Below are 22,445 nucleotides of genomic sequence, written 5' to 3'. Positions count from 1 at the left end.
TTTGTTGATGGTCAGAAACCACCTCTTACTCCATCAGGTGGTCCAGATACTTGGAGCAACTCAGAAACTTTCCAGTAGAATAATGTCAGAAATGGATAATGTTATCTGTACAGATAGCCAGCCTCCATAGCTCATCTGTACTCTGCTCTTCCCTCTATGGTTCTGCACTTTATGGCTTTATTTATGAGCAGGGTTCTAACTATTCCACTGTTATAGTTCACTTATCTGCTATTTACAACTTTCTTCAAGGAATCAATGTTTCATTTCTAACATTCCTAAAGGTTTGTGAAGTTTTCCTGTGGGAATGTTTTCTCTTAAGACCTCAACTCCAAGAACCCACTCATGCCTTTGTTCTAAATTCCATTTTAGAAAAAGTTACTCTTCCATCTTTTGAACTCAAAGCTAAAACAGACTTCAAGTTCTTATGAAAGGCTCTGTTTCTGGTCACGTTCACTTCTGCCAGTAGAGTTGTAGAACTCCAGACCCTTTCATCCAAACCCCATTGAATCACTTTTTATAAAGATAAGGTATCTTTATGCACAAATCTAAAATTTATATCATAGGTAGCCTCAGATAAGAATCTCTGCAAATCAGTCTCCCAATGTTCATTTCTCAGAGTCTTTGACAAAGGAGAGTACTTGTACCATGTAGGTGTCCACCACCAATTATATTTGTATTTAGATAGGATAAAAGAGTATTAGGTGGGATGAGCAAATTGTTTAATTTTCTTTGTCCAGAACAGAGTGAGTTGAAAGTTCTTCAAGGCCATTCACTCCAGGTAGCTAATAGAATGTGTAATGTTGTGTTATACAAACTAAACAGAGATTTAGCTAATAAACCCAGAGCACATTGGGCTAGAGCAATGGCTATTACTTTAGCTTTTTTTCAGGAATCCCATAGTGGATAGTATTTGTGCTTCTGGACCATGAAATTCACTACATGCTTTTGCAAATCTCTATAAGCTGGATGGGATTTCCATGTTCAGGTCTACCTGCCAGGCTGCTGTATTGAGGGACATTCTGTCTTGATGGCTTTGAAGAGTTTTAGACTGGGGACTGTTTCATGTTGTCTTGTGAATGGATTGGTTTATGTAAGAGTTGAAAGTTATTTGCTTAACATAATGATTCATCTTAATAAATGACACCTGTCCACATCAGTAAAACAACCCATCTGCTCCCTTCTATAAGAGTTCCCTTTTCAGAGAGACCTAGGAGACAGAACAGCTGTGGTTGTCAAGGGCTATTAAGCTACAACTGTTTCCAAGCAAATTCTTGCTCTGGAGAGTAGGCAAGATAAGGTGCAGTGAAAGGAGAGGAGGATTTTTGCAGCCTAGGAGACTCTTAAAAGTGCTGAGAGGCTGCAACCTCTCGATCCCAGTCCTGTCATTGAAGTAGATGGACATGGTTCATGATGATCTCACATTATGGTGAGTATATAACTCAAATTTATATTTTCTTGACAGGTATATAGCAAGTGATATTTTCTTCTTTTCTAGGAATTTTAGTTTGCTTTCATTTGGAGAGGAAGCAGAGGAGGAGGAGGAGGAAGTTAACCGAGTTAGTCAGGTAAGTAGAAAGTAAAATTCAGTCTTATTAATTTGTTGGCTGCACTGCAGTTTAATATCGTATCCCTAATATGGACTTAATTGTTGTAGTTATGCTGCCTTGCTGACGGCATCTTTTACAACATAAAGTATTGCAGTTATGCACGGACCAAGGATCAGGGGAGTCTGTGTCAGTTGAAAGACACCTGCATGTAATGCAATATGCACTAAGGACTTACTAGACAAACAGAATTGTAAAGTATGTCACTCCTTATTGCTAGGTTGTTTTCATTTGTCATGTAGAAACATGAATTTTGTGGTTGGGGTATATTTATTAAGGGCTGTTACCCTTTTTCTCTCAAGTTCAGGTTTGAATTATTGTATAGCTAAGTACTGATACACTGAGTGAGTAATACAAAACAGCACAGTACAGCAAGAGTAACACAAGTATGTCTGATACATTTCAATGAAAATGCAAGTTTGGCTGGTAAAAAAACAACGAGACGTCATCTGAAGAAATTAAGAGACTAGAGGAATTTAAGGACAAGCTGGTATAGCCACCTAGCGCCTTTACTACTAACAGTTTTTAGGAAAACTTGTTCCCAGACAGCTATTTTGTGTATTTTGGCTCCCTTTATATAAATGGCTGTTATCATCAAAATGGTTTCATTTATTTCTTGCAAATTTTTCAAAGAATGATTCTATGACAGTTTTTTAGTTTACCCATTTCTTAACTAGTTAAATGAAGTGGTCATCATGGACCCATTTCAGCCTCTCATCCAAGGTTAAATAAATGAGATGTTCCAAAGCCCCATCTGACTGATTGGTGGTAGCTCAGGTGGATGTAAAAGATCCCATGGAACATTTTGAAAAGAATGGGGGAAGTTCCCTGACATCCTGTATACATTTCTCCTAGTGGTATAAACACTATATCTGTTATCCCCTGAAAAATGTTACTAGCATAGTGGGACATACCCAGTTAATAAAAGATAAATAAAATAATAAGTAAGTACTATTATGTATGGATAGTTCAGAATAGCCGTCCAGCTTACATGTTGATGAAACTGGAGTACCACTGGAAAACTTGCACAGGTATGGAAGTACTTGCTTGCTCAACATAGTAACTGAATATCTGGAGTGAACCTTGTCCTCTGGAGTTGTTAGACAGAGATCAGCTGACTCACCATGCTGCCTGTATGTGTAAAACACGTTTTGATTTTGTTTCTTTCTTCAAAAGCAAAGGGCCAAACGCATCTTGAATTTTAATGAAAAAAAAAAATGTTATGCCACAATATTTAAAAAGTATGAAAATACTTGGCTTTTTAGGTTTGAAATCATAGTGCTGTATGCTTTTGATTAACTGTTGCTTTGAAGAGAATGAGTAGCTGCACTTTTATTTTAAATGCAAGTGTTTTGCAATTGTCAGTTTCTGATGGCCATTCTGATATGAATTTGACATCACAAAAGTCAATCCCCAGGATTTACTAATCTTCTGTGTAAGACTAGATTAGTCTTACACGGAAATGCCAGTCTAAGAGTATGACGGCAGCGTGTCATGCATATTAATGAGGATGCGCTGCCTCTAATCTAAAGCTTACACGGAGCATGGATGAGTGTAGGGGGCGTGTTGGACTGCCGAGCAGTCCAAAAATCCACGTCCCTGCAATGACGAAACTCGAGAAATGTCGAGTTACATGAGCGAGTCTGCTCACATGTGTAAATTGTAACACTACACACCCCCATATGTTAAACCTCGTACAAATTTAAAAATTAAAAGAAATTTATTTATTTTTTTGTTTTATTTCCGATATAGTTGCCCGTATTTGCGCGTGTTTGCCCATTGCTTAGCTACAGTTAGCAGCTTAGACACCGAAGAGGATAATAAGAAAAATATATGCAAATTAAGCAAAATAGCGACCGCGTAGTGGTTAGAGCCTTCACACAAAGAGGTGGCATTCCCGGTTCGAGTCCCACTACTGCACATTCCATTTTCTGTTGGAAATCTGTATATAAAAATATTTCCTGACGTTTATCATGTATAAGTTTTGTAAAAAGCATTCAAATGTTATATGTAGTAGTGAACGAATTATATATATTTGAAGGTGAAATGGTTATGCATTCTGAGGCATGAGTAACTTATTTTAAGCAATATAAGGCACTGCTCAGCACATTTTACCAGTATTTAGCATATTTAAAACCAATTGCTCATAGCTGAGCACCGTGTTAACAAGCGCAATGTCTTTGCGTGCAGTTGCGCACCGCTCCAACCAGTGCAATTACAACGTATTTGTGCATAGCTGCGCACCATGCCAACCAGCGCAACGTTGGGCAAAGTCGGCTTAACACGGCCACACCTCCTTCACTGTACATTAAGCATTCAGGTCTGGCCAGTAGGAAAATAAAAAGCAGTGACAGGGCTCGAACTCAGGATACTGTGCACTATAGTCACAGTACATAAACACTAAGCCATGACAGCATTTCATAACCATGCACTTTCAACAGACACATATCTATCAAAGGAATATTAAACATTGCCAACATCAGCTAAGCAGGTGTGCCTACAGCTGAGTTTTTTTCAAAACTGGCCAATCATAAATAATTGCGGGAAATGAGGCATATTTAAGCTCCACAAGTGGGAATACTTGCCATAACTAGTTGTAGCTCCCTTCTGCAGTCAGCATGGCCAGTGTTGGAGAAGGCACCCGATTTCAAGCGCAGTGCTGGGGCATTGAGGAGTCCAAAGTAATGGTTTGGCTCCTTGTCCACAATCATGAGGAAAGACTCCTGTGGGGCCAGTACCAGGGCACACAGTATAAAACGGAGGCCTGGAACAGTCTTGCTCATGATCTCACCAGTGCCACTGGCATTCCTCAGACTGGTGAGCAGGTCAGGCACCATTATTCTGACCTGAAGCGACATAAGGAGGATCAACTGGACCAGTGGATCCAGGAATCCCGTGCAATGCCTAATGCCCCAGTACTGAGTAAGTAGCCATTGTATTAAGTAGTTAAGAATTGCTATGCTTGTCTATACTATGGATAGGTATGTCTCTATATCACTGCATTTACTTCACAGCTGCAGGTGTCCGGGCTATGAATCAGCAAGCCCATGAAGATAGGTTGCAAAGGCTGCGTCATCAGGCAGGTTAGTAATTATTCTGCATGTACTGTCATATAAAATAAACGAGAGAGCCTTCAAAAAGTGTTTTAACCTAATAAATAAAAGTGTAATAATCCTTTAATAAATGTATAATTCCTGGAGTGTGTCTGTGTCATTTTCTTTGAAGTGTTGTACTGTTGCATTTTACAAATAGTACTGTTGTATTAAGTAGTGTTAACCCACACTTGGGTATGCCCATATAATGTGGATGAAGGGAGTGCCAGTAGCTTTTATGCATATTTACAGCCCTCAACTGTTGGTTCATGCCCAGCATGTACAGGTTAATCTGACACATCTGAAACGGTCACTAGAGCCATTGACGAGGGCAAAGCAGTCCTTATAGCCTACCTGGACTTGGCTAAAGCTTTCAACACAATACCCCACTCTGGCATCATAGACAAGCTCAACAGCTTAAATGTAAATCCATATGTCACAAGATGGGTTGCAAACTGGCTAAAGGATAGAACCCATAAAGTCAAAATCGCTGGAGCCATGTCAGACTCAAAGCCAGTCACAAGTGATGTCCCACAGGGCTCTGTCCTGGGACCCCTCTTGTTCTGCATTTATTTCTCAGATGTGAAAGCAAACATGGGAGGGTTGTGGCTGACAAAGTTCGCAGATGACTGCAAACTAGGCGCCATAGTCGATACACCAGCTGACACATACATCCTACAGAAAGGCCTCACTGAAACGGGCAACTGGTGCCGGAGTCACGGCCTTAAACTAAATGCCAAAAAATGTATAGTCATCCCCTTTGGGAAAACCAAAAGTACCCACAAATTATCACATAGACAGTAACCCACTGAGTACGGAAAAAATAATCAGAGACCTGGGGACCCAAGTCGATAGTGACCTCTCATTTGACACCCACGTTGCCAAAGTGGTTAGAAAGACTTTCTACCTTGCCCACCTTATCATGAAGGGATTCACATCCAGATCAAAGGAGGTCATTGTACCCCTATACTCCTCCCTTATCAGGCCCATGATTGAGTACAATGCCCCATTTGGTATGTACCTCACCCGCCCTTGCAACAGCTAGAGAGACCCCAAAAGTACCTCACCAAGAGGATCAAGGGTCTCCAACATATGTCATATGCTGCCAGACTAAAGAAACTCCAGCTCTATTCAGTAGCATACCGCCTACTCAGAGGTGATCTGTGCCTGATGTACAAGGCCATGTCCAATCAGGAATTGATGGATATGCTCCACCTCAAAAAATCCAAATCCATCAGAACCACGAGAGCTAAAGATTTAAACCTCAGCACAAATATGAATAGGATATGCTGGAGGGACAGATTCATAACTCAGAGGCTTCCCATACTCTGGAACAGAATCCCAGTTCATGTTAGGCAGAGCCCCTCACTGACTCTCTTCAAGAGAAATATTGACGAGTGGATGGGAGATCGTAGGTTTACCCCAGGGGTCATCTCTGTGTCACTATTAGACAGAGGCACAGTAAACTAATTCTATTATGTAAGGGGGTCTTCACTGTGTCACTACTAGACAGAGGCACAGTATTCTAAATCTATTTTGTACACTTTTGTACCATTACATGGGATGGCGAAAGCCACATCACTATGACTAGGCTTATAAATGCCCCAGGGCAGATAGCCTAGTACAAAACTATGAAACTAAACATGAGTAGCTTGGTATTGTGTTCCCCAGAAATGTCAGTGTGCTGCCAGAAATGTAGGGAGTTTTTAACATATAACTGATACTTTCACCTGAACATATTTAGATAATTATATGAAAGTAGAGCTGTCAGTGTACCATCTTAGCAGTAGTATGTGTGAGCAACTCTCAAAATATGTAGCAGTGACATCTGCATCTTGGACAGTTTTTGTATGTAAGATACAGCTCATGTATATAATGATCTAGCAAAATCCATTTTCACAATATAAGGACATTGGGTAGTGCAATAATACATGTAAGGGACATATAACTGCAGTTAATAGGAATGTAGTCAAAATTAGAAGGATATATAAGTTGTTAATTGAGCTATCCTTTTCCACCCTACTGTATGTGCATAAAACATGCAATTCCACACCTCAATCGGTATGTCTAATCTCAAAACATTTGTTGGAACATATGTCCTATTGGTTTATAAATATTTGCATTTATTTCTATGCATGTGCCCTATTAAAATACCACAATATTGGTGGCTTGTTGCCATCAGTTCAACCTGCATGCTGTTGTAATGTCCACTATTGTTCTATATATATGCATGTGTTATGCTTGCTTTTCAACTGTTGAAAATCTGGTGTGTTGGGTTAATGGGAATACTTCTGCATGCTGTTATAACTAATTGGGAATGCTGTTGACTATTACTAACCCGTATCTTTATTAAACCCTCCAAAACATAGTTCGTATGGGAAGGCCGGTCCAAGCAGACCCACCTGTCCCACCTCGGCTGGTCATGGCACCTGGCAGCAGTAGGTCCGGTGCCCAGCCTGGGACCTCCTCCTCCGTTGGCCCTGTGCCACCTTCGGTTGGAAGCACTGCAGGGGATGGGGCTCGGCCCCACGTGCAAGCGTGGGCAGAAGAGGGCCACCTATCACTCTTTGAACTGTCTGGGCTGTGGTGCATAGAGAGATTGAATGTTCTGTTGCAGAACCTCTACGCCAGCTTGAGGCACGAGTGACGCAACTCCCGGGTCAGCCTGCCCCTCCTACACAGTCCCCAGCACAGCCACCCTCTGGGCTGTGAAGGTGCAGTGGTGACTGCCCATGGGTGGGGGACCTCAGTCCCACTGTTTCCATCTGTGGGCACATGGGCTTGCGATTTCCAAACATCCCTCCCCGTCAAAGGTGTTCACCCACCACGTGTCATATACCGCCCCTGCATGCATCTTGTTTGTCTTGTCTGTTTACCTCCCCAACCTACCTCCCCAAATATACCTACTTCCCCTACCCCACATTCCACTCTCACCTGAAAAAAAAAAGGGCAATCTGCTCCCCTAAAAAAAAAATTGCACCCCATACATAGCTGCCCATTTTGCACACATGTCCACTGGACACATAAAATGTAATTTAATTGGCATTACAACATACTTTGTTGTCCTCACCCCTCTCTCAGGGGGTTGAAGGTTTCATATCTACCTCCAAATTTATTCCATATGCACAGCTGTTGCTGTTAAAGAAATGGGCAGCTGTGGACCTTCCCTACACCCGTCCTGCACATCCCGAGCTACTTTCCATACTGTCTTTCCCTCTTTGTGCCCCTTTTTCACCACTTTCTTATCTCCCCCATTTTTCTTTTCTTTCAAAGAAATGAGCACTGGGGTTAGCGGGAGTAAGCACTATTAAGCAGTAGTTAGCGGGTTTGCGCGAGTGTGCGCTTGTTTGCGCTTAGTTAATCATTGCTAAGCATCGTGCAAACCCACTTACAACTTCTTAAAAGTGCCTTAGTCACTCTGTATGTGAGGGCCCTTGTTCTGCTCAGGAGCAAAATAAAACACATCTGTCAGTCTCGAACCTCGGAACTTGTAAACACTACACAACATGAAGTACCACTAAGCCACGGTAGATATACAACAAGTTGGTGCTGAAATAAATATGCATCAGAATTAGTGAATGTAAAGGACAAATAGGAATGCCATACCACACAACTTGTTCTGTGGATCTTTACCAACAGTTGTTGTGGGATTACATTACATGACTGTGATAAGAGAAGTAGCCATTCTAGTAGGAAATAATGTTACACCATGACTTTACAACCCCACACAGTGTCACAGCAGTACAAACACTGGCATATCTGTTTAGGGCAGAGGCCATACCTCCCAACTGTCCCTAATTTTCAGGGATGTCCCTGATTTTGACACAAATTTATGTCTGTACCTCTGAATCTCTCCTAAAACTACTGACTTTGGGCGGAAAGGTGGTGAATTACACTTAATGAATAATGACAATAATTAAGAGTTAGACACTTCTTTTACTTCAGAAAAGGTGTATTAATTCATATGCTCTGATTCTCTCAATATTTCAACTTAATGGCACTAATATATTAATGGTGTCCCTGACTTTTTCTTTACTTTTCCCTGGGTCTGTTCAAATATGTACCTGAGTGTTTGAGAGGTCTGGCAGAGGCAGAAACACAGAGGCATATCAGCCTTTCTGCTGTTACACACTGTGCAAATAGCTTTGGAAGGAGTTTCAGAAGCATACCCTTATGTAGGAATACAACACTGAAATACAAATGGATGTAGCCATGTACCGGTAGCAACCAACTGTAACAATGCCATTGCTCTAATGCTGAAAACACCTGTGTGGTGCACAAACAAAAAAATAACAGGCTATTCTCTGGCTATCATGTGGATAGGTCCACAGTTGGGAGTTACACAGACAGACTACTTGCCTTGATAAACTAACATGTACACAGCAACCCTCTAAGTCCAGCAAGATAAAATCTCTCTGTACTTCTGCACCTCTACCCAAATGTAGAATATACCTGTGTGTGCAGGGTCTACCAAGGATGTAGGTAAGCATACTCACAGCACTGACATGTGTCCAGTTTTTCTGAGCAGCTTGTGCTAATGTCAACACTAAACTGTTTAGAACTGAGTAAATGAATATTCACAGTATAGCAGTTCACAAACAATTTGTGTGCCAAAGGAATACATCTCAATAACTAGCTTTGTATGGCAGTTAATTGTAAAAGTTGAAAAGGAAGTACATCTTTCCATGTACCTTGGGGTAGCATTTTGAGGGGTGAGTACATTTCTACACTGACAAGTGGGTACTGGAAGCAGCAACATTAGGTCTGAGTACAAAATGTAAATCTCTGGCTACACCCCTGGCTTCTGATATAGGAACTATACCAACCTTCTGTCTTAAACAATGATGTCCACAGCAAACAAGGATGATCTCCATCTTGGAAAGCTGAAAGGGCCACGACTACCAGAGTTAGCAATGTATAGTACTGATTGCTATGACAGTGATTACTGCAATTACTACACAGCAGGCTGCATGCAATTAGCAAATGGTGGTCACTAATTGGTGCAGAGGCATCACATGCTCATGTGCAGATACCTACAAAAGCAGGCTGAAATCTCTGCCAATAAACTCAATCACTCTATTGCAGAGACTGACAGAGAGAGAGACAGAAAAAAGGAAAAAGAAATATTACCAAGTCATACAAAGCAAAGATGTTAAGTTGTCTCTCTTACCTTCATTCTTGCTGGTTGGGTTCGGAGCCGATCCTCTGCTCCGACTCGGGCATCTTCAAAAGCTCGAGAGCTGCTTACTGGCTCGAGCCCCCCCCCCCATGTCCCATGATGCCTGGCGCTAGATACCCAGATCTTGTTTGCCGCTTATGCTATGAGGTTGCGTTTACTGGCTCAGGTCGTATATTTTCTCTTTATTCACTATATTTAGGACTTTTTTGTATTTTATTGAATATACGCTTATTGTCTTAGCTTAGCTGTTGGTTCTATGGTAGTTTGTTAGTGTCCCCCCCCTTAAAAACTTGTTTTCTCCTTAGAGAGTTTTCCTCTCCCTCCCCCACTCCTGTTTACCTTTTCAAAGTAAGCCGTTTTAGTTAGAGGCTTATCATTGTTTTATCTTTTAAGGTAGACAAAGTTCATAGAAATTGTGGTAGTTGTAGGTCTTATATTATATAGTGTGTGTGTGTGTGTGTGCTGTTAGGGTGTGGTAACTTGTGTGATTTGTGTATATTTTTTTCCAGTTACCTACTCTCCTTTATACTTATTCTTTGTAATTCATTTTTCTTCACAGGAATGTCTAAAGACACAAAAGTGTTGGGATTCAAGAAGTGTGAATCATGCTGTCAGAAAATGTCTCTGACAGATGATCACACTTCTTGTGTTTATTGCCTGGGCTCCCTACACCTGCAGGACTCTTGTTCGGTGTGTCACGCCTTTAGTCCAAGAGTCCTGCAGGAGCGTAGGAATAAGCTTATCCTTAGGGGTTTGCTTAAACCTGAAGGATCACCGGCCAAGACACAGTCAGTGAAACCTTCTAGGCCATCTAAGCCATCGGCTCCCAGCTCGGAGCCGTCACCGGGTATGGCTTCTGCTTCAACTTCGCTTCCGGCTGGAACCGAAGCACCTATCTCTACGTCAACTTCGGCTCCAACCGGAGCCGAAGTACCTATCTCCCAGTCGGCCCCGACTCTACCGTCGGAACTGTCAGGGAGTCGAAAACGCTCCAGGTCACCATCCTTGGAGTCGATACACTCAGCTGCAGGGTCACCCTTACTGCAATCTGAGCGTAGTCATGGGTCCCACTCTTCTCGGTCGTCTAGGTTATCTGACCATGATTTGGAGAGAGTGGTGAGCAGGCTTTTAAAGTCACAGGCCCTGGCAAAAATGGTATCCAGCCCCCGTCATCAGGGCTCGGCTCTACCTGTTTCTTCGATAGTTCCTCCTTCGACTCATCCCTTGATTTCGGAGCCGGAGCATGCTGTGGCTGGAACCGTGAGTCCATCAGCGCCAATACCTCCCCTTTCGGTTCCGTCGTCGGCTCCGATCTCTTCCATGGTGCCATCCTTGGAGGGATCTGGGCGTCGGGACTCCCTCGTCGGCTCCGAGGGGGCGAGTGGCATTGGACCCTTGTCCGACCCCGTCCTCCCTCGCGGAGCTTCGGTGCAGGTGAGTTCGGCTCCTGCATCGGCTTCGGAGCCTTCTCTCTCGGTGCCGGGAAGGATTCCGGTCTTTTCAGAGCCGGAGCCTTCTCTGGTATTGGGAAAGGGGCGCCTTCGAGGTCATGAGGAGTGGGCTGGCATCTGAGTCAGCCTCACGGTCAGCCTCATCGGCTCCTCCCCCCATGGTGCCTGCTCCTGCCTCTGCCCCTCCTCTAGACCCCAAGCGTGGGGAACAAGCGCTCCATGGCACCCCATTGGGTGTATCTTCCTCTTCCAAGGCCTCCCCCATTCATTCAGAGGAGAGCCCCCTCAAAAGAGGAAATGCAAGAGGAAGCATGTTGACTCCCCTGAGTCTGTCACTTCAGATACTGACTTGGAGGAGTCGGAAGGGTCCCCGAGATCCCCCTCTGAGGACGTCTCCTTCTCAGACATCCTTGAAATCCTTAGGCAGAGGGGGAACTGGACTACCCTTAACCCTTCCGAGGATGAGTCGGTATTCCTGGATGCGTTTGGTTCGCAACCCTCCACCTCCTGGGTGTCTCTGCCTTTTGATCCACTGATGTCGGTGGTGGCTCGAAAGGTGTGGTCAGCTCCACACTCAATGGAACCAACTCCCCGTAGGCCCACAAATTTCATCACTGCCCCTCAAGACAAGCAATTTTTGACCAAGGATGTTGCAGTGGATGCCATTGTGGTACCAGCGGCCACTAAAAGGGAGTTGGCTGAAACTTCTTCGTCTGTCCATCCCCCTAATAAGGAATCTAGGACGATGGACAGATATGGGAAGTGGATGTTTTCCTCAGCGACCTTTTCCATGAGGTCTCTGAACTATTTGTGCCATTTTACCCGCCTTCAAAGGGATCTCCTTAAAGAGCTAGGAGATACCCTTCAAGATCCATCAGCTGCGGGGGCTCAGGCTAAGATTGCCTCCCAGCTGGCGACTCTAAATTCTGTAGTAAACTCCTCCATGCGGCACATCTCTTATGCAGCTGATGGAGCGAGTAGGGCCGCAGGCACAGGTGTGGCTTTGAGGAGACACGCTTGGATGCAGTTATGCAACTTTGCGAAACCCTTCAAGACATCTTTCACCAACACCCCTTTTGATGGTTCTGCTCTGTTTGGACCACAGGTGAAGGATACCCTTACCAGGTGTGAGCAGGAAGGCAAGACTCTCTCTGCCGTTGGAGTCCGTTTTTCCACTCCTTCAAGACCGTATCCCAAGGGTCAGAAGAGTGGGAAGATGTGGTTCCAGAAATCCCTGGGAGCCGTGCCTGACACACGTGGAGAATTCCCCTCCAGGGGCAGAGGAGGGAACAACAATAGACGCCACCCTAGGGGCGGGGGGGGTCTGCAAAATCAGGGCCAAAGAGAATCCTTCTCTGACAAGCCCTTCCAGCATCCCTGAAGTGCTGCCTGACTGTCCACCTTCGGAGGCAGTCGGGTGAAGATTATCACTGTACCCAAAAGCCTGGCAAAGTATAACTCAAGACAAATGGGTACTTTCTATCATATCCGAAGGCTACAAAATTCCCTTCTTTCGCATTCCACTCTTTTCCAACAAATCCCTTCCAGATGTTCCACCCAATCTAAGGGATCAGGCAGTTCAAGAAATTTCAAAACTGCTAAGAAAAAGAGCCATCCAGTCAGTCCCAGCAGACCAACAAGGATCCGGAACTTACTCAAGGTTCTTTTTGGTACCAAAAAGACAGGGGACTGGAGACCCATTCTGGATCTCAGCAGACTAAACAGGTCTTTTCAAAGAACAAAGTTCCGGATGGTCACGCTACAGTCCATTTTACCCTTTCTGGGTCAGGACAATTGGATGTGCTCCATAGATCTTCAGGACGCGTACTACCATATCAAAATGCACAGACGCTCCAGAAGATTCCTCCGCTTCCGGCAGGGAGCCAGTCATTATCAGTTCAGAGCGCTGCCCTTTGGTCTCACCACAGCCCCCAGGGTGTTCACCAAATGTTTGGCAGTAGTCAACGCTCACTTGAGACGGCAAGGATTCCAGGTATTTCCATATTTAGACGACTGGCTCCTTACTGCAAGCACCAGGTATCACCTGCTGCTAGCCAGAGACTACACCATCCAAACGTGCTCTACTCTAGGCATCACAATACATTTCAAAATGTCTGCATTGTCGCCTTGTCAATCTATCAACTTTATAGGCGCAAATTTAATCACAAAGGACATGTCATCGACTCTCCCAGCAGACAGAGTGTTAGCCATTCGATGACATGTGCAGGTCTTATTAGGTTGCAAAAAGATCCAGGCCAGATTTGTCCTAAAAACATTGGGTCTCATGGCAGCGGCTATAATACTAGTTCCCCTTGCACGTTTTCACATGAGGATTCTTCAGTGGATGTTGTTCACACAATGGTCCTTCCAGCAACTCCCAATGTCCCACATGATAATAATCACACAGTCATGCAAAAACCAACTTGTTTGGTGGATGGTTTCCCCATCATTACACCAGGGCAGACCATTCGTTCTTCCTCCTCCAGTAGCCACGGTGACCACAAACGCCTCCCTGATCGGGGGGGGGGGGGCATTTTCAGGGCAGAACAGTCCAAGGCACCTGGCAGCCTCACGAGTACCATCTGCATATCAATGTCTTGGAGATGAGAGCCGTACTTTTAGTGTTGCAAGCTCTTCAGAACTCTCTTCCCACCGGGACCATTGCAATTCAAACAGACAATATGTCAGTGGTATGGTACATCAACAAGCAGGGCGGAACCAAGTCGTACCCCTTATGTCGAGAAGCACTCAGACTTTGGCAGTGGGCGATCTCTTCCCAACAGTTTCTGATAGCAGCGCACATCTCTGGGAAGTCCAACGTTATAGCAGACAGGCTGAGCAGAACAATTCTTATGCCTCACGAGTGGTCTCTCAATCAGACTATGGTGGACAAAATCTTCCGCAAATGGGGTCAGCCTTGCTGCGACCTTTTTGCCACCCCCTTCAACAGCAAGTGCGACAATTTCTTCTCTCTCCTTCCTCTCCCCGGACACCTCCCCAGAGACGCTCTAGTTCACGATTGGCCCCAGGGACTTCTTTATGCATTCCCTCCATTTCTCCTGATTCCCAAACTAATTCAGAAAGCTACCACATTGGGATGCAAGAAGATCCTCATTGCCCCTTACTGGCCTCGACAAATTTGGTTCCCCTTCCTGCATCATCACCTTCTGGAGCAGCCCTGGACCCTGGACCCAATTCCAGAACTCTTGATCCATCAATCGGGCGGGCTGCACCAATCTCTTCAATCTCTCCAGCTCACTGCTTGGTTTCTCCACTTCCGACCTTAGCCAGGCTTCCCAACATCTCTCATTCGGTGCGTGAAATCATCTTATCCTCGCATAAATCGACCACTAGGAAAACTTATGCCAGCAAGTGGAAATGTTTTTCCTTATGAGCAGAGAACAGGAAGATAGATCCCTTTTCGGCCCCTGTGCACCATATTTTAGAATTTCTAGCAGAACTTTTTCGAACAGGATCCTCTTCTGCCATGGTTAGAGTTCAGCTAGCTTCAATTTCAAACTTTCATACAGGCCTATCTGATTCCAGCATCATGTCCCATAAGAACTTTTTTGAACAGGATCCTCTTCTGCCATGGTTAGAGTTCAGCTAGCTTCAATTTCAAACTTTCATACAGGCCTATCTGATTCCAGCATCATGTCTCATAAGAACTTTTTCGAACAGGATCCTCTTCTGCCATGGTTAGAGTTCAGCTAGCTTCAATTTCAAACTTTCATACAGGCCTATCTGATTCCAGCATCATGTCCCATAAGCTTTGTAAAGCCTTTCTTAAAGGGACCACTCTACTCAGGCCCTCAGTAAGAGATCCCCCGCCTCCGTGGGATCTGAATTTGATTCTAACTTCCCTGATACTGCCCCCTTTGAACCGGCAGCTTCCTGTTCCTTGAAGTTTCTTCCTCGGAAAACCCTTCTTCTGGTCACAGTTACGTTGGCCAGAAGAGTTTCTGAACTTCAGGCTCTTTGTGTTCGTCCTCCTTACTTAGTTTTTCACGATGATAGAGTTTCTCTTCGGACTAACCCTTCCTTTCTTTCAAAAGTTACTTCTGATTATAATTTGAATCAGTCCATTGAACTACCTGTGTTCTTTCCAAATTATTCCAACAAGGCAGAATACAAGTTACATCAGCTGGATGTCCATAGACAATTACGCTTTTACTTGCATAGAACCAAGCAAATCAGAAAATCAGACCAGTTGTTCCTGTCTTACACTGGGAGAAAACAAGGCATACCGGTGTCAAAAGTCACCTTATCTAGGTGGTTGACTTCTACTATTACCTTTATATATCAGTTAAGAAATAAAGAGCTTCTTGCTAAACCCAAGGGTCACTCCACCAGAGCTCTAGCTACTTCTGTGGCTTTTCAGGCCAGATTGCCAATCGTAACTATTTGTACGGCAGCTACATGGGCTAATCCACATACCTTCATTTCACATTATAAACTGAATGTAGCTTCCAGAAGCAGAGCTGATTTTGGTTTCACTGTTCTGAAGAGTCTGTTCACTAATTGGTGCAGAGGCATCACATGCTCATGTGCAAATACCTACAAAAGCAGGCTGCAATCTCTGCCAACAAACTCAATCACTCTATTGCAGAGACTGACAGAGAGAGAGAGAGAGAGAGAGAGACAGAGAAAAGGAAAAAGAAAAATAAATATTACCAAGTTATACAAAGGAAAGGTATGTGACACATGTATTTACTGGCATGTAGTAGATGTTATTGAAGAATAGTCTACATAATGTGAACCATTCATATGTGGCAGCAGTACTTATTTATGCATAGATATTCTGCTTAACTACTGCTATGGACAATACAGTGTGTACCTGTGGGCAGTGGGACATACCTGTGAAATGTGTAGCTCAGCATTAAATGTCAAAGATCTGATCCATGTTATCTGTGTTCTGTACAGTAATGTGGCCAATGGCTGTTGGGGGGGATTAGCGCTGACATTATATAAACATGGGTGTGACAGAACAACACATGCATGATAGTCATATTAGAGTGTAGCTTAGCATTGGCAACTGCTGTGGCAGTCCAGTATGCTTATCTAGCATTTGTAGCCATATATACCCCCCCAATGTTAGTGTGTGTTCATATGTAACACCTGTTGGTGTTGCAGCAAGGCCCAACAGTTCAGCTGTGAGGTCCGGGAACTTACAACAGTGTGGACCTTGTGTGTGTATGTCACACACATACGGAGAAATATATATGTGTTATATATATTCACATCTGTATATGTGCATAAAGCAGGGGACATATTGCAGCTGTTTATGAAGGGTGGAGATATATATGTTGGCGAAGGTTAGTATGCGCATATTTGTATGTAGGTTTTAGTGTGTGACAAACAAGACAGCATACAGTGCTGGTATATGACATGTGGTGGTTAAACACTGTGGGTGGTTTGTTCAGTTTGCAGTGTTGAAGCCAGTGAGGCCTGCTAAAGCTACCTGGGCTGTGAACACCTTCAATGCATTTATCCCAAGACTGTGCGATTTTATTACATTACTGTACACCTCACATCCTTTGTATAATTGATATTCTCACTGTGAAACGTGAAATGTATATGTGCCTACATATATATGTATATGTACATATATATATATATGTATATATATGTATATAGTTATATATTCTCATACACACCTACATCTACTTGTTGCAATAGATTCTCTGTACTGTTGACTGACTGTGATGGTCATTGTGTTTGTGAATATGTCAAAGATATGTATCTGTGGGATAGCTTAGTGGGAAACTGTTTATGTCATGGTATTATGGGTCCTTGCTTTGATCCTAGCAAAAGCTGTGTATTCTGTTGCTAGGCAGAAAAAGTGCTATTGCATACAGTGTGATTAAGTCCCTTGGTTTTGACTAGGGTGTGTCATTGGAGGCTAAAGCACTACATCTATGATTATTGATTGGTACTGATGTTGAATCCAAATCCTGTGTGTACTGTAGTACTACTTGAAGCTCTGGGCCTGTACAGCAAAGTATGGTTTATGTCCACATTGCTTGCATCCATTGTTTTGTGTGGTCCCTGTATTCATCATAGATTACATTTCTCATACCTCAAGATTAAGGTTGTGTAAGTACTGACACACAGTACTATATAGTACACACTGAAAGCTTATCTGGGTTGTCATAACTTTGTGTCCTGTAATTATGTCTGATGTGTGTGTGGGTATGTTTGTAACATGTCCTTTGACATATGTGTGGTAAAACATATAACTGCATATCTAGCAACATTCATAGTGTACTACAGCAGTATGCGACCTATATTCCCAATTGTGCACATATTATGGCCACAGGTTTGCCATTAACAAGTTGTGTGGTATAATAGTAAACATTTATTGGACCTTACACTCATTGTGATGGATGATATATTTCTTTACACATCAGCTTGAGGTATATCTGCTGTGGCTAGGTGGTGTATCGTGTTGTATACAGTGTCTTATATAGTGATTTTATTTTGTTGCTGTGCAGAACATGGTTCATTAGATAGAGAGTGAGCCAGGCACTTCCAAGCAGTTGTGGGGTGAGCAGTAGTAAGTGGCAGTTAGTGTTTCACTCTAGGTTAGCTAATAGGTTGCTATATATGGCAGTTCAGTGATATCTGTACTGTGTAATGTTAAATGTGCCATATGACTTGCTCAGACATATTTTCGTATTTATGTCTTCCAGGGATCATGACGCATCGCAGGAACCCCAATTACAGTAGTGCTGAAGATGATATAATTACTACCAGTATGATTCAGCACTACAGTCTCATGTTCTCACGAACCAGCCAAGACCAGCAGGAGCGTATTGCAATGTGGCAAGATGTTGTCTGCAGGGTAAATGAGGTACACCTGCATAACCAGACATATGAGCAGGTACGCCACCACTGCAGTGATCTTCTCAGACATGTCCGTCAGTGTGCTGCTGATGTGCGGAGACAACACCTTGCAACAGGAGGTGGTGTTAATATCCATCCCCCCCTCACCAGAGTGGAGGAGCTGCTCCTGAGCCTGGTGGCAACTGCCCAATAACAACAGCAGCAGACATACACCATGATGGAGGTTGGAGCCATCCAGCAAGCACACATGGATCATGCAGGTAACATGGCATATCTGTAGACTACTGTTATCTGTATTGGTAGATCGTGCATATGTGAGATGTGGAGTGTGTCATTAAAAGATTTGCAGCCTGTTGTTGTGCAATACTGATCATTTGGAACATAATCTATAGCCCTGTGAATGTAAACTGTTGTTGTACTGTAAGATTACAAACACACAGTAGCAATGCCACAGTTGTGGCCACTAACAAACTGTCTCATCTGTATGAAGGTCCCTCTGGGGTGACATCAAGGCAGTGGACAGATGCTGGTGAATGTGTTCTACATTTGTTATTGTAAATAAAAAGTGCATGTCATAGTTAAGGTGTAGGCCATGTACACATGTAACACACCTACCCATAATGCATGCTGTGCATGTTTGGTGTAAGACCATGCACATCTCACTAATGTGATTAACTGCCTCAAACACATACAATACCCAGACCATCTCAGACAAATGTGGCTAGACTGTAGTGACCATTGGATAGGCACATAACATACACATCTATGTCATACACAGAGCATTTTAACATGCTACACATAAAGGATTCCCAAACCCTCTATAAAGACACACTCCAGTATCCAAAATCTCATCCACACATTACACATAATATACCTGAGGGGTAGAGGCATATCATGGGGCATTTAAACACTCTGCAACACACTACACATTCATCTCAGGGAATGCTCCTTATTGGCCTCCTTACAAACTCATATAACATCTGGTTGTGAAATGTTGAATGTAGCCAAAGTAGTACAGTTCCGGTACAGCATGAGTAGTGCTGGTTTGGGAAACATTTGTAGTCTTGAGTGACCACATGATGCTTCATGATGATGGCTTAGTTATTATAACTACAGTATTACACATAGCTTTCATTGCTATACACCTTAATGTTGTGTGTGTGCACACATATGTACCTCTAAACAGTATGCATACCAATCACCATTTGCACAACTGACACATATATGTCTTGTGATGCTATTGAGTGGCTATGTCATATGACACATATTGGGTATGTGTAATGTTTAAATATGCAGTTGTGTTTTAGCATGCCATGTCATGGATGACACTGGCATGTCCACAATATGATCTACACTCACCATAAGTACCGTACATTGGGTATGTGGCCGAATGGTATTCCATCAATTATCCATGCACCACTGATGATGTTGTGTGAATACTCATCATGCACGTGCTAAAAATGTGTCTACAATTATTTGCTAAAGACACAGAGGCTGTAATCAGCATTGGATACCTATCTAACACACACATACACATCCAGTCATGGTATGTACACCTGTGAGTTATGGTGCACAGTACATTACAGAGTTTTGAATACCTGCACAGCAATGTTGTGTCCATGTATGCATTGTGTTCCAGGGGGAGGCCCATCACCTAATAACAAAACACATGCATCAACGCCATGTATACTGTTAGTAACAAGGACTGTCTACACTTGTACTGCATGCTGTTGAGCAACACATGTCCTGCATGCTGACATGTGTGATATGACTGTTTTGCTTGTGATACTGTACCCCACCATCATTTGCTATTGTGTATGTTCTGAGATTGCTGGTGTTGTGTGTGTCTGCTTTAGGGAGGAGTGTATTTTTGTGTGTGTGCATGCGTGCATGTGCGCATGTGGTCTGACATCATGTTCAGGTCTTAGTGTGTTTCCTGTTTTCCTCTCACAGGTGCCGAGGTGGAGCTGGTTCAGTACAGCAGGAAACCTGATGTCACTGAGACAGACTGTGATCATGAGGATAGGTGTGTTGAGGCACAGGCAGGTTTGTCAGGGTCTGTTGTTGGGCCACCAGTTGACAGTACACAAGTCTCCACCCCATCCATGCACACACACAGTCATACTGCCTGTACATCCATCATCACAATTGCCCTTAGCTGAGGGACAGTGTATGGCTGGCACTGGCCAGGACAGTGTGGTATCTATGGTACATGTATCAGGACACAGCAGCCATAGCCAGATGTCCGGAACGGTACCACATAGGCAGATGCCCATGGGGTTCTCATCAGAGCACTGCTGGTCATCATGCCCCTGGCAGATGTGCCACACCTCTTTCTACCACACGCATGTTCCAGGCTGTCATGGAGGCACAGACATGAATGGAGTGGTACACCAGACAGGGACTAAGGGCACAGAGGGCTCATAACACCTCTGTAAATGACAGTATCCGTGACCTAGCAGGTGCCATATGTAATTACACTGAGGTCATTGATAGACGTTGGAGTGAGACATTGGATGTCCTCCACAATGTCATGTCCATGTGTCAGGACAATGCGGGTCGGATGAGACGTCGACATGGATGTATGCCAGCAACATCAGCAGCTGGAGGTAGCTGTGGACGTCCAGCAAGTCACAGCCGCTACCGTAGTGCCAGTACCAGCCCCAGCAATGTTGGTGGGGGGGGGGGCTGTCCATAGACCATCCTTGACCACGTAAATGTGGTTCTGGCTAGTCCCAGCAGGGACCTGGATCCAGTGGAAATATGTCAACCTTTTTGGATAGTACCCAGTCTGGATTAGTACCTGATACTGTCTGTAGCACCCCTGCCAGGCACAGGTTCCATATCCGAGGCCAGAGACGGTGATCTGTAAAGCCTGCCAGGTACAGTCTGTAGCTGTCTCACAAATCCCTGTATATGGCAGCCACATGGTGGAACTGTGTGCATGCAGACACACACACATAAACCAGAAACCTAGGGCAAACACATACCCGCACACATTACATCAACATTGACCCATAACAGTACTCATGGCCCTCACACACACAGTCACACACACATGTCGATTGTATGGCTCAGTGTAGGCCTCTGGCAAACCAACAACACACCCTGTGCATATGATGAAATCTGTGCCACCTCCTGTCATCTGTAACATTGATGCAGGAACACACTAACATGGTGCTGATGCACAAGGTGACATTAAAGTATAGCAATGGTTGAATGTGTAGCATGTTGTTAGTAGTAAAGTGTAATGATATCCTTGAAGGTGTAGCTGAGCAGGCATGATGCATTAAAGATGTATTTAGCAATGTTGTATTGTTTCCACCAATGTTTATTCCAATTGTGTTATGTTTGCCCATGTGCCACTTGGCTGATGTGTGTAGTTGTGTCAGCATGTGTTATACAGTGGACAGTAAGTGTGTGGTGTGTGCAGCACAGGTTTGCAGGTGTACATTTGTGAACATGGTGGAGGTACACTGTCTGCATGTACATGCATATTGGACACATGGGCAGGGTGACATGCCCTGTATTGGCCAGTGTTAACACTCCATACTTTCTATTGGTGGCCAGTATGCATTGTACGACACACATTTTGGAACTTGAGTACGCATGTGTGTGTATGACACAGGTTGACACTGTGCTGCGGGTGATGCTGTTGTTGCTATCTGTCATTGGTTTGCATTACTAAGGTTAACACTGTCGCAGCTGCATAATCCTTTATTAATGCACCCTGTTCACTTACAGGGTTGCATGGACCGTGCTATCAAAAACGCAAGAAATTCTCACTTATACAATAAAAGTGCATTAATCTCATGGACCCCTGCCATAAACTAAATATGTAATAGTAGGTGTGAAGTTGTACCAAGAAGGGATAACCTCTCTGGTCAGTATCATTGGGAAAATACAATCCCTCAATAAACATACAAGGCAAGCTTCAAAATACAATATGACAAGGATTCCAAAGACAACACTAAAGCTTTCTTCAGTGTTGTTTATAATCTACAGGGGAAATGTCAGATTGTGTCACAGTTAATGTAAATGGTCACAAAGTACACTTATCTGACTGACATTACCAATTCCTTGTCAGACAGTTTGAATGCGGATTTCACCACCCTGTCATTGCACAAGGGCCACATTTCCAGACCTGAAGAAAGTAAAACATGATGATTCACAGACACTCTAGTTAAAACATCTCTTTAACAAAGTACACACCACAGTGGCAATGGTACTGGACAGTGTGCCTGGCTGTGTCATACACAAGATGACATATGAA

The 22,445-nt window shown here is 43.7% G+C and overlaps 1 protein-coding gene across 1 annotated transcript in view; it reads left to right on the top strand.

Annotated features, from left to right (window-relative positions):
* CWC27 (CWC27 spliceosome associated cyclophilin) overlaps positions 1-22,445 on the top strand; it is a 1,911,839-nt gene that overhangs the window by 402,715 nt on the left and 1,486,679 nt on the right. The window contains exon 7 of the mRNA XM_044063365.1: positions 1,496-1,565. Coding sequence (XP_043919300.1) covers positions 1,496-1,565 — 70 coding nt within the window. The remainder of the gene's footprint in view (positions 1-1,495; positions 1,566-22,445) is intronic.

Source organism: Protopterus annectens, chromosome 2.part1 (assembly GCF_019279795.1).
Source record: "Protopterus annectens isolate FY-2018-M chromosome 2.part1, PAN1.0, whole genome shotgun sequence".
Lineage (NCBI taxonomy): Eukaryota > Metazoa > Chordata > Ceratodontiformes > Protopteridae > Protopterus > Protopterus annectens.
This window is presented reverse-complemented; position numbering and strand designations above follow the sequence as displayed.